Below are 13078 nucleotides of genomic sequence, written 5' to 3'. Positions count from 1 at the left end.
GTACCGTCTGCGTTTCTACTATACATTGTGACAAACTCGGTTCATATCCCGGCCAACTGGGATCGATGACAACGAAGCAATATTTTTGAAAGTTGCTAAGGCATCTGCGTTTGGGATTAAATAGCACCAGATTTATTTTGAGCGTCACTCAAAATGTGTTTAAACACTATATATAAGCATATATATATATGAATAAAAAGCGCTGATGCAAATATAATGAAGCGGTTGTGGAAGAATGCTAGCGCATATAGCTGTAATCAATAGCATCAGAAAGGTCGTGAAACTAATTCAACTTCAGATTTGAAAAGTTTTATGTTTCAGATTTCAATATGCCGGATACCTGGATTGAGATGTGGGAAACCTATAGAGTTACCAGCACATAACATCTCGAGAAAATCTGGTGGCATTCTCATGAATTTGATGAGTAAAATATTTGCCACGAAGGTGTGATTCTTATGTTCATGATGAGGCTGAGTGTCGTTTGCGGCGGGACAATTGCGCTTGGTCACGTCCAATTTTCGCGATGGATCTTCGCGGTGCATTTCCACGACAATAATTGGTGGATGCACCATTGTGTCAATCTTTCAATCGAAATAATGAATCGGTATCTATGACGGTGACGTAACTATGTGTGATCATAATTATGGCTAAATTGGATAATTTATTACGAACTCATAGCATTTGAACTATGACTGTATGGAACATTTTCCCAACCCCAGTTCGATTTCGATTTTCGGCGAAAATAGGTTTAGATTCGTTTTACTTAGAATTTGAGACCTCGGATCGGTCAAATAAAAAGCTATTCGCAGACGTCGGTGGGAACACGAGGTTTTCTACGCTACAGCGGAAAGGATCACACGTGTTTTATTCATTCAACGTAGTAAAAAATAGAGTTTTCGAAAACGTAATTATTGCTTGGTAACGAACGAATGCAAAGACTTTACTTAAATATTTAACACATTTCAAAGATAGGGCCTATTAAGCGATCGTGCGAAAGGATCGTGCGCACCGCCATCCACATGATAAAATCTCGTTAACAGAGGCAAAATATTGAGAATTGTCCTGAACATGCAACAAAATGCTTCAACATCTCCTAAGTTAAAGAAAAAAACCTCTTCGTGTATTTTTTGGTATAACTGCTAGTGTCGCAGTCTATTCTAATGAACTAGCGGGAAATTCGAATCGCTCTCTGTTATTGAGCAAACAAAAACGATGCGGACCGCATAATGCGCCATGCGGCTCTGTGGCTAAGTGGTCAAAGCGCCTGTCTAGTAAACAGGAGATCCTGGGTTCGAGTCCCAGCAGAGCCTTTTTTGATTATTTTGCTGCCGAGCGCACAAGGCTTGACTCTCTTACGTTCATTTCTTGGAAAACCATTTGTGGGCTGCAAAAGGTACATCAACTTAGAGTGTTAATCCGAGGAAGAGATAAGTTAATCAGCTGATGCCGGATCCAGGGTCAAAAGAAGGGGGTCGGGAGCGTTCACTTAAAATCTTTGGAAATTTTAGCCTTATTTCAAGCTGCGCTGCGATTTATTTTCCTATGAAATTGTTTTTCAAACGTCTAGAATGGTAAAACAGCCAATCCGTCTACACTGCAGATAATTGAAGAAATCCCACAATTCGAATTTTATATGATAGAATTTAGCATTTTGAAACCACAACGTTTCGGCTGTTGACTAACAGCCATCATCAGGTGGATGTCATCAGGCATTCCACCTGATAATGGCTGCTAGTCAACAGCCGAAAAGTTGTGGTTTCAAAATAATAGATTTTGTCATATAAAGATAAATTCGGAGTGTGGGATTTATTCAAGAATCAAATGCCTACGCCTGATAATGGCTATTGGTTTATAGCCAAAACGTTGCTCGAATTATATACTCGTAATTACTCAAGCACTTTTCATGTTTTGCTGAAATTATCGTGCTGGATACGTGACGTATTGTGGCCAGTATATCACGTTGGGTATGGCGACATACCAGGGTCCTTCATAAATATGTTCAGTGAAAGATGAATTCTAGAATGAACATTTTCTTTCAAGAATCTTTCAAGAAGTTTTCTTTAGGTCAATGAGTTGCTAGGGCCGCAAGCACATAGAAAACAGTCAATGTTTAAGATTCGCGTCTGGGACAAATAAAGAAATAAATAACAGGCATTGTGCTAATAGGACAGTGGGACCTGTCGTGCGATTTACGGATCAGTGCATTTTTATTCCTGGGGATCTCACCACGTTGATGCAAAATTAATGAATGCAGCTAGTATCCAACCTCACGTAGCCCCGACCGTTAATGGTGTACTTTTTAGTGCAATTGAAACGTAATTTTTTTCTTATCAAACATCCACTCCGACTTAGCAATGTTTCCGAATGTCTATGCTACTCGGACACGTTTTGGGCCAGGCTCTGTCAATCTGGGGACTGGGCAATTAACCTTGATTGAAAATAGACATTCGGCCTTTTCGGCATTGAGTAATACTTTTCTTATACCAACAGGGTGTTTGATCGATCATTATGGTTTTATCTAGGAAATCTCATTAATCTGCGTTGTTCGCTGCTTAATGATGGACTAACAATTTCAATGAATCAGACAGAATAGCCAGGATCACATCTAATTTTGAAAGATGAAAGACATTCAGTTTGATAGTGCAATCGCAAACAATTCCGTAGCAAGTAAACAATTTATTATTCTACAGTACTTTAAGCATAAAAGATCACGACAAATATAGACAGCAAATGGGGACACTGAGTCACCGAGTACAATATTGTGTGGCTTCCGATATTGAATTATCTATCTCCAGTAGAGTCTATCCCTTTCTATCACCGCAGTGGTCAGAGGTAAAATTTCTCTTATCGATATCGACACGAAAATTACCCTTCAGTTTTGGAAATGAAACTTAATTTGAGCCAACGCATCATAGTTTCGTTCTAAGCCATCTCAAATCAATTCGTAAAACGGAGATTATAGAGTATGATTATTTATAACGTTATTTCACCTTAAAGTAGTGTCTGCATCGGTGGTTCAGTGGTAGAATTCTCGCCTGCCACGCGGGGGGCCCGGGTTCGATTCCCGGCCGATGCAACCATTTTTTGACAATTTGTACGTAGTTATAGTATTTTTAAGTAGTTATAGTTACTAAAGGCTATATACTTTTGTATAGTATTAATGAAAATCAGTACTTAATGTCGGTGTCTAAATCTTTTTTCCAATGACAGAATGCGTTTAGGCAAAGATTATGAATTTTTGGTCAAGGTGAATAGCTCATCATCCAATAAACCAGTTCAAATACGCGCCCCTGTGTTATGACTTGTACTGTGCTGTGCACCATTGTATTGTTGTCGAGAGATTGCGCCCGATGATAGATGAACTCCAGATATTCATCGTAAATTAAAGAGCTTTATTAAAAAATATATAGATTGCAAGGGAACAGAATTAACATAAACATATCTGCAGCTATAGATGGCAGCAATTACTTGGTCCAGTAAACGATTAGATTAAAACATCGCTAGAAATTACGACAATCTAAGGCAATATAGAATAAAGGAATAAATGACAACTTAAGAACACTTGAAAATCGCATCATACGCGAGATTATTATCTAAAAACATTTACAAACTATCAGAATGTAATCGATTGAAATGGTTTTGATCTTCAAACTAAGTATGATTCAATACAGGCTTTAATTTGCTGGTCAGGCTAAAATCATGATGAATTAGAACAATCGTCTAAAAATTGATCGATTAATGTACAAACGAATATTCTATAAAAAATAACAATATATAACAATGAGACAATTTAATATACTCTTTCTCTAAAAACAATTTGTTCTGATGAGGTTTAATAATCACATGTGTCCTTGTTATAATCTACTTCCCAAAGTTTCCAAAAGGTAAAAATTCGATTGAAAATGAATAAACCTCGACTCGGTGAAACTAAACAGCAATGCTCTCCCGGCATTTAAACGATGTTCAGATGATCATGATATCTCAATTCGGACATCAATTCAGATTCGGCTGGTTCTTGGAGGTTGCCCCTAAAAAGAGAGAAGATGGGATTAAAAGTTTGAGACACACACACACAGTATATATATAGTATCCATGTACATGTGTACCACTGGAAAATGTTTCCCCTTTTTTTGTTCACAAAGCACATAAGCTTAAAAGAACGTATCATTGAGATATTTACACTGTTCAAAATTCACATACCTATACATTTCGTGAACTGAGATGGGCAATGAAGACATACTCTGATTGAGACTTTCGCTCAATGTTTGCCGACGCAATCTTTCTCGGTTTTGTTGCTGACTGCGATCCCAACGCATGATGAAATTCTAGAAAATATACAAGCACATGTATGTGAAGATGACTTACCGGAAATCAACGAAAATCAACTTGGCCATTACATTTACAGTACAAAAGTAGTATAATTTACATAGTAATTTTCATTAAACCCTTCAAAAAAAACCAGGGCCAGTGATACAGTCAAGGCTTTTTTAAGAATATCAACTAATAGTGGACTACTAGTCCGATGTTCTCTTGTCACTAATAGTACTTACATCTAAGATCAATGCGATGAATAGGTTCAACACGATTATCACCGAAACTAACCACCAGGCAATAAAATATAATTGAGACCATCTACAAAAAATATGTTTGATATCTAATCAACTTGAAATTAAGTTCATCCGGATGAACATTCTTTAATTGTTCGTAATACTGCTATAACAACATTATCAACTACTGCAAGTAAATTCTGCAAGATAATAAGTCACTGATAATCAATGATGATGGAAAGGGGTGGGAAACCAGTAAAGGCTGAATATGTGCATATGTACAAGGAAGTAGTCAATCTTTGACAATTATATTCTTTGGCCTAATTCACTGAACATTGAACGATACTCACTTTGTGGTGGCTTCAGAATAGGCATGTAGAAAAACAAACCAGTTGTTAACAACCATCACATCCCAGAGTACGACCAACGATGCCTACAATGAAATTTAACCAATTCATGTGGAATCAAAAAGAATTCTGATGAATAGTTATCATAGGTCATATCTAACTTCATCAATACTTACAGCAAAATCATCAAAATTGTTTGCCCAGTAGTCCAGCTGCTGGTACGTACCACACGAGTAGGATGTGTTAGTTTGATTGGTAGAATTTGTATACTTGATAGCACCATTGAATAACTGCATTCCAAGAATCGCAAACGAATAATACATCACCTAAAATATAACATATCACATGTAGAACACTTTGTTATTAACAGCATGAAAGTAATAAGTATACATGGTTGAATTATAATACACATATATGGTTGAATTTTCTAGTAATTGTTCTAAGAAGTTGCACAATTACCGGGTGATTAGTTGATGTACTTACAAATAAAATGCCTAGGAATGACTTCATATTTTTCACCAGGTCGAACAGGGTGGATGCCACAAGTGACATCATCTAGCAGAAAATAGACAAGACATACAAACTATGTCCGACAGCGCAGTGTCTATAGGTCTTGACACAAGTACGATCCTCTACACAAGGCCTTTCTCAAGCATATCGCGATATTTGTAATGATTTGATGATGTTAGATGGGTGATGCCAATGTTTAAGTTACGGTGTTGATAAATGAACATAGGAGCAATACATTTCTCAAGTAAAGGGAAATACCATTGTTTACGCTACCCAAGAGATGAGTATTCAGGCTTTTATCCATCAGAAGGCATTGTCAACTTTATGTAGGTAATGCAGATATACAGAATTCATATGGATTCTTACTTTGATCTGTGGAATGATGCGTAACAAACGAACAATGATCAACATGTTGACTAGTCTCACAATATCCCATAACGTGACAGTCGAAACAGATGTTCCTCTAAAAACATACGAAGACCATCAGTAAGCAAACTTATAGCAAGGTTCCTAATCTGGGCCATTCATTTCATGACGATCACTTACTTTTTCATCTTCGGCAGTCCATAAATCAGGAAAAATATTTCCACAACCTGCAAAACAAATTTAGCACGATTAAAACTTCACAACATGAAGAGTTGACGGTAGAACCGGAAGTTTACCTTACCACTAACACGATGGTGACGATTCCGTCAAAGAAATTACTCTTATCATGCATGTACAGTCGCCATCCGAGTGCCCAGAATTTCAGACTTTGCTCGACCAAATAGAAGACTATAAAACATAAGTCGACGTACTGAAAGTAGAGTTTACAAAATATTGGATTTTTTTAAGGTCAGATTGTAAATGTGAACGAAGTCAGCATGGTTGGCAGAAAATCTTCATAAATCTACCAAAAACATCTTCGAAAACAGGTTTACTTACGATCAAAGCAGTATCTTTTGATATTACGGCCCGATCTTCATTGAGTACGACTTCTATCTGTAATATTCACCATGTGCGTTAAAATGTGAATTTTTGTTTCAAAATTCAATAGGTCGATCATTAAGTAATGTAGTTTATATTCAACCCGTCAAGAGACCAGGCGCCACTTGCTCAAAAGTTTAAGATGACCAGCAGATAAATACCATAGTAACAATGAACTTTTTAATTGTCACTATGTCAACTATCCACTGGTTAACCAACTTTTGAGCAACTGGCCCCAGACAAATAGTACACATGAAAAACTTCTCACTCCTCTAACCTTCATATTGAGATTATGCACAGGCATCACATGCATTTTCCACATGCCCCATAATGGCCAGCAATTATTACTTTAAACTTAAGGGCCCAGTTTCACGAAAAAGTTTAACTAAAAATTTTTGGTGTAATTGCTATTTGTTATTTCATGTTTTCAACGAGGACGACAATTAAAACCTAACCGTTTTAAGGCTTACACTTTTTCGTGAAACTGGGCCCAGTTAATGTATACCCTATACCACTGATTGGCGTTTTTACCGTTATGAATATCACATTGGCCAAAGCGACAACTATGCCGAAATATGTAAAAGCCTGATGAGAGACGATTTTCTGCAGCTTTCTAAGGCAAGGCCTTCCTTCCCAGATCATCGACGGTCGTCCGACTTTGTGATATTCTTGATCCAAATATAGTAGAACGTCGTGGAACTCATCAGCAGTCAACATACACCCCATCCGACCTTTCAACTCCTAGAAATTAATAAATTTATCATATCGTTTTTCATCTATAAATAAATGGACCAAGTTCCGTAGTGGCAAGGTAGAAAAAACCGAACCTCAATTATATCAGTTTTTGCTTCTGCTTCTATGTTGCATTTCATCACCACAATACGTAATATCTTGGCTGGTACTGTATTACTATAAAAAGGAGATGTGAACAAATATCAATGTAATGACACTGCATCGTATCAAAATATTTCATTTTTGTAATTCAAATGTTACATTGCAAAGTAGATATCAATCAATACCGGTAAGTATTATGATAACGTTAACTGTAGATTTTGGAAAAGATATACTCACAATTCAGCTTGCTGTCTGGAGGTCTGATCGGCGTTACGCCAACGTAGAACTTCATAAGCCGCACGCATTGCCAGTCGTCGGCGAAAAAGTGAGGCTTGTAGCGAATTCTGAAATTTGAAATAATCATCCTGACATTATCCTCGACTACGTTTGTCTGATCGAAAGCCAGGACCGATTTCCACATTTTTTTGTTAAAATTTGACTACCAGGTTGAAATATCGAAAATGAACTAATTCCGGCTCTAGAGTCAAACTAAACCTAGGACTATGGAACTGGGTCCAGATGTCCGTAGTCAGCTTTCGGCATATGGAAGCGCCTTTCAACGATAAAGGAGCATTTGATATTCATAATTTGCCCAAAAATCAATCGCTTGGTTTGAGATGGTACGTATTAATGTCTAAAAAGCTTCGTTCAACACTTACGAGAAAATAACCACGAAACTGGTTGTAGATAACTGCAGTCAACATACTCATAAAGCAGTACAAGCCTAACGTATATAAAATAAAATTCAACAGAAATCAATAAAACTGTTATGGATCGATTTACGACGCTTTCAAAAAATACATTATCATAACTTACCGATAATGAGAAATATAATGAAGTAAAGCGCAAATAATCTGTTCTTTCTATATGCTGGCATCATAACTGAAAGAAGTAAGAGGTGAATTCTTTTCTGAAGATATAACTATGATGTAACTTGTATACATGTAATACAGCTAACATTTCATTATAATTGATCATAAAAGACAGGAAACTTCATAATGCGGACACATAGGAATGATTAAGAGATTGGTTTGTGAATATGTTATGAAAAGATTTTCATGCAAGGATCCCAATGAACTTAACATTGCATTTAGCTGTTAATACAGTTGAACCTCATTAATACGATTCTGTCTAAGACAAAACCCGTTTATTACGATGATTTCCGGCATGTCCCAGCTACGATATTCATATCAATCCAGATTAGGATAATACGAAACTGGTTTAATACGACAATTCCACTTTTGCCCACAAGATTCGTATTTACGAGGTTCCACTGTATATGCTTACCATCGGGGTTGTTCGCTGTTGTCAATAAAACCAGTAAATTCATGAATGAATCTTCGATTTTTTGGAAATATTGTGATCCTTCATCATCCTGAAAAAAGACAACCGAAAATGTTAAGGTTTGTAGAAGGTGACTCACCGCGGTTTTTCCGACAACACAAAGCACCCACATATGCCTAATGTCTATTTCAACCTGAGTTGAGAGTATAAAGGGTGGCCTAGCTCAGTCAGTTTTGGTAGTACATACCTGATAAAAGTCTTATTAGGACCAGAATGCATTGGCAGCTGACCTAAAATATCGCTTTTTAATCCACTTTAAACTGTATTGAAGATATCCAAAAAACTGCATTGAGAGGGGTTCCTGAGGGAAAAGAGACTCCATGATTTGAAAGTTTAACAATATGTCTCCACGCCTACCAACTGAAATTTTATACGTAGGCGTGGAAACATATTGTTAAACTTTCAAATCATGGAGTCAATTCTCTTCATTTAACCCCTTTCAGTGAAGACTTTTTGGATATCCTTCAACACAGTTTCAAACGGATTAAAAAATGATGATTTAGGTCGACTGCCTGTCCTTTCTGGTCCTATTAAGACCTTTATCAGGTATGTACTACCAAAAATGAGCGAGCTAGGCCACCCGGAATGCTCTCAAGTCAAGGTTGAAATAGACATTATACAGTATATCTCTACATATCTCTAGTGTTTAAGAATTGTGAATTGTGAACCTACATCTGGTCGTGGAAATAATAACATGCCAAACAACGTGAAGAGGAACAGATGAAATCCTAGCAACAACAGCACACTGAAATATATTGAAACGTTTTCAATTATCAAATGCATTTTTCTATAAGGAATGACACATCATAGCATAATATGGCAGGCACAAAACAACAAACACCAGTTTAGAACCAAACATAAGAATACATTTTTTTGATTTTAGGCCTATAGCGTAGGATGAAATTTGCTCAGAATGCAGCACGCGATTATCAGTCATTTTTTTGAGGATGTGACTTATTTTCAATGGTACTAGATTAGAAAATGTGAAGTAGGAATTGTTCCCTATCATTGATTTTGGCTATTTTTGGGCTCAATACAACAACCGAAGAATTGATAAGCGTAGCTGTTATACCACATTCTGCGTGTACCTGGCAATTTCAGGAAGACTGCGACGTAAACTATTCATGGCTTTCTTCATCAGAGACGAATTCTGCAGCAGGAAGAACGGACGAAACAATCGACGGATTCTTATCATCTAAAATTCAAACGGATGAAATTAGGATCTGAAGGTCTATTCTCTACATCCAGAAATATGAAATAAGATGTTTTTCATCTTGTTTTAATCCCTAAACCCTTTCAGTACTGAGTTTCGAACTCTGAAGTGCTGGAGATAACTTTAAATTTTGGAAATCCCACACCAGTCCGTTTTATAACGGGCATCCTGCTATTTTGCATGTACCCCGCAGTGCGGTGTATCGTTAGCTAATATTTACAATGTTTGACAGGTGCTGCCATCTTTCAATAGAGACCTGAACTTAATTCATAATTACACGGTACACTGCACTGCAGGGTTGGCGCAATCTAGGATGGGTAGATTATACAAGGCATAGCGTAATACATGCACTGAAGGACTTAACCTGCCAAGCATGCTTAACCTGATGGCATTATCGTTTGCATGTCCAAGGTTTTTTTCAGAGAATAACCAACCAAGAAACTGCCACCAGAACTTATGACCCCTGAATTGAAAATGCCAATGAACATGGATTTAAAGCACTAAACAACTCTTTTTGATAGAAGATTGCAAATTTCAATACCTTTTCCTATGAAAATAACACAGGGTACCTATAGCAAAACAAATTCATTCTATGCAGAAATCCCATTACAAAATATTGAATATCTTCGCCACCACACTGGGTTCTATTGGATTTTGATTGCTTACTTCTGCGCATAAAAAGCTTATCGACACTGACCAATCGATGATAGAAATCAACAATACGACAAAGTATCCAAGAATCCATCGGCTACGTAACACCCGATGTTTACCGATCAGATACGACTGAAAGCAAAAAGTATTGAAAAGTACAAAAACTGCAGCGTTCTAATGAAGACAGGTAGAATTAATAATAATAATTAATGAGAATTAATAATAATAATTAATGATAATTTATGCAGCCTAAAATCCATCCAAAATATGCTTATTGGTTTTAATATATAAAAAGAAAACAGATTTAATCGAAAGCTTTGATGAACAAATTGGTGTCGAGATGAGATTTAAAAAGGTCGTCTAGATTTATAGGACTAGGTAACATATTCCAGAGTGCTGGGACAGTGTCCCGCTGAGACTAGATTAACGTGAGGGATGACTAGCAGGGATCAATTCTTAGATCTTAAATCTTAATCTTAGAAATCTCATTCGATTTACAAGAAATGCATTTACTTTCGTTACGAGATCGATCACGAACAAAACCAGGCACACAGCTTCAATGGATTCAGTAGCGCCACATGGTGGATCAACTTGTTCAGCACGGGTCCGAATGTCCGACGTCCATGTCAGAGAAGATGGCTTTTCGAAAAATGCCAGTATGTGGATGACGAAAATGTTTATATTCAGTAGCCTGAAAACGATAAAAGGAATAAAACATCTGTTTGAAATGGTCTATCAAAGCAGGCAAAAAGCTGCCATTAAGAAGACTGTCTCTTAAACACTGTCTCTTACCATCGTATCGGTCGCGAGTAGTACACTCTGTACAGTTTCAGCGCCTTTGCATCAACTTTATGGTGAATCGAGCGATACTAAATAAAGGTACTCAAAATCAATGATTCTAATTAGGCATGAATATTATTGAAACAATCTAAATTACAATGTAATCCAGCTCGGGTGGATATCTTAAAATCAATTTCAGGATTAATCTCTATTTGGGAAACTGGCCCTGGAGAGCAAAAACTAGTAAGGTTAGACCCATAAAAAAAAAGCAAGCGCAATGCTTAATAACCAATGAGATAGTGTTACTGCAACTTATATGGGCCTATATAAATGGTAGCTTCACTGGGTTTACTCATAAACCAGTTAACATGTACTCTATTGCGTACAACTTGTCCCTGTATTTTGACAAGGTATTCATCTCCCCATCTAAAGATATATTTTCAACTGTTTAATCTTTGAATCAAGGCTATGTTTCCTGTTTGACATCTGAGCAAAAAACGTGAATCTTCTTTTCACGACATCAGATATACACGCTATAGAATATACTTTCACTTTCTGTGAAAAATCCCTTCAACTGATAGCCCTAGGTTTTTCATGAAGTATTTTCTATCTTTGTTAATACCAACAAGATGCTATATCAAATGCTGAGAAAATTAAATCAGGAGCATAGTTAGGTACATTAAGAAATTTTGAAGTGGTACGAGTTGACCAGTGGGAGATGACTGTATTCTGTAAATCATATATTATCACAGGGACTTGACACAAAAGGATTTTGACCCCAGTATCCTAGGTACTATATATAAAACGTCTTTTCTTTTTATATATAGTACCTAGGATACTGGGGTCAAAATCCTTTTTTGTCAAGTCCCTATGTTTATTATACTTTATTTTCACACTCTGTATGCCTCAATCCGTAAGGATCTTAAATACAATAAAGAGTCATTTGAATTGAATCATACTCACATAGGCGGCGTCTTCAATGAAAACCTGAGCTTGTAGAAGTGTCAGAGGATCTAAATGAATATCATTGAAATCATACATAGAAAAAGAGGCATACGACTAATTTCCAATAATCAAATCGACTCCTTTCTGCCTACCGTAGTCAACTTCGTACTCTTCTTCCTGAAACGAAGTTGCCAAATCATCGATTCCATTTTCGCCCGTTCCTCCTCTGATCACCTGCAATCGAGGGTCGTAAATACTAGTATCACCTCTCTGTATCGAAGCATCTAACAGCCTTCCTGATGCGCTGGCACTTCTTGCTAGTATTTTCTGTTTTGACTTAACTGACCATGTCGAAGAAACGCCTCCGCCAGTTCCGTACGAAGTTCCTGCACTGGCCGGGTTAGTTTTGTCCTTAATTTCCTTACGTAAACGACTGCCACTTGGTAAAAGAGTCTCTGACTCGAGTTCTTCCATTAAGACTGTAAAACTAAACTGAAAATGGACTTGGAATGTTAAAAAAGTACTTTTAAATTGGCACCGATTACTCAAAGTTGTCAAATTGGCTCGACGACCTTGAAAATTTTGGATTCAACTAAAACGCGGTTTTGAAAACTGTGAGGTTTTAAAAATCAAACTTTCAGGCGGAACAGTTGAAAGGGGCAATATTAAAACTGTGCAATGAATATGAATTCAAGTTCAAGTTCATTAAAAAAATTCCAGAAATGGTATCATCAAGATCAAGTCCAAGAAGAAGTTCGCAGAAAACAGAATTTAACGTTAGAGAAAAATTAGAAATAAGATTCTCAGATTTTCACGGCCAAACAAGCACACTTTGGTTACAGTAAGAAAGAAAAAAAAACTACCGTGTCAGAAGGCTGTTTTCGGGATCATAGTGATCATACTGCAAGGGATCATACTGCTGAAACGTGCGGCTGAATTTT

At 36.9% G+C, this 13078-nt stretch overlaps 1 protein-coding gene and 2 non-coding genes across 3 annotated transcripts; 2 read left to right on the top strand and 1 right to left on the bottom strand.

The window, feature by feature from the left end:
* Window positions 1-1237: 1237 nt before the first annotated feature.
* Trnat-agu (transfer RNA threonine (anticodon AGU)) lies at window positions 1238-1310 on the top strand. Its single transcript has one exon. It is a non-coding gene; the product is annotated as a tRNA-Thr (tRNA).
* A 1695-nt stretch (window positions 1311-3005) lies between these two features.
* On the top strand, window positions 3006-3076 carry Trnag-gcc (transfer RNA glycine (anticodon GCC)). Its single transcript has one exon. It is a non-coding gene; the product is annotated as a tRNA-Gly (tRNA).
* Window positions 3077-3395: 319 nt separating this feature from the next.
* LOC141907250 (two pore channel protein 2-like) lies at window positions 3396-12683 on the bottom strand. The gene is made up of 23 exons (XM_074796842.1): window positions 12290-12683; window positions 12156-12205; window positions 11205-11281; window positions 10926-11103; window positions 10428-10544; window positions 9637-9743; window positions 9221-9293; window positions 8492-8579; window positions 8021-8086; window positions 7864-7928; window positions 7442-7548; window positions 7198-7279; window positions 6902-7111; window positions 6329-6385; window positions 6072-6200; window positions 5951-5997; window positions 5771-5867; window positions 5378-5449; window positions 5071-5220; window positions 4898-4980; window positions 4551-4632; window positions 4201-4325; window positions 3396-4028 (listed from the first exon to the last, which is right to left on the bottom strand). The coding sequence occupies exons 1-23, from the start codon at window positions 12609-12611 to the stop codon at window positions 3953-3955; spliced, it is 2460 nt and encodes an 819-aa protein (XP_074652943.1). The 5' UTR covers window positions 12612-12683; the 3' UTR covers window positions 3396-3952.
* Between the last annotated feature and the right edge of the window lie 395 nt (window positions 12684-13078).

The sequence above is a fragment of the Tubulanus polymorphus genome, chromosome 1 (assembly GCF_964204645.1).
Source record: "Tubulanus polymorphus chromosome 1, tnTubPoly1.2, whole genome shotgun sequence".
In the NCBI taxonomy this organism is placed as follows: Eukaryota; Metazoa; Nemertea; class Palaeonemertea; order Tubulaniformes; family Tubulanidae; genus Tubulanus; species Tubulanus polymorphus.
Note: the sequence above shows the minus strand (reverse complement) of the source record. Positions and strands in the feature narration are given on the sequence as shown.

Bases quoted from the DNA above. Each gene is read 5' to 3' on its own strand.
- LOC141907250 (XM_074796842.1), bottom strand. From the start codon at position 12,611: ATGGAAGAACTCGAGTCAGAGACTCTTTTACCAAGTGGCAGTCGTTTA. The intron at 11,282-12,155 runs GTGAGTATGATT...ACCTTTATTTAG, and splicing joins TCATTGAAGACGCCGCCTAT to TATCGCTCGATTCACCATAA. The intron at 8,580-9,220 runs GTAGGTTCACAA...GTCTTTTTTCAG, and splicing joins TATTATTTCCACGACCAGAT to GATGATGAAGGATCACAATA.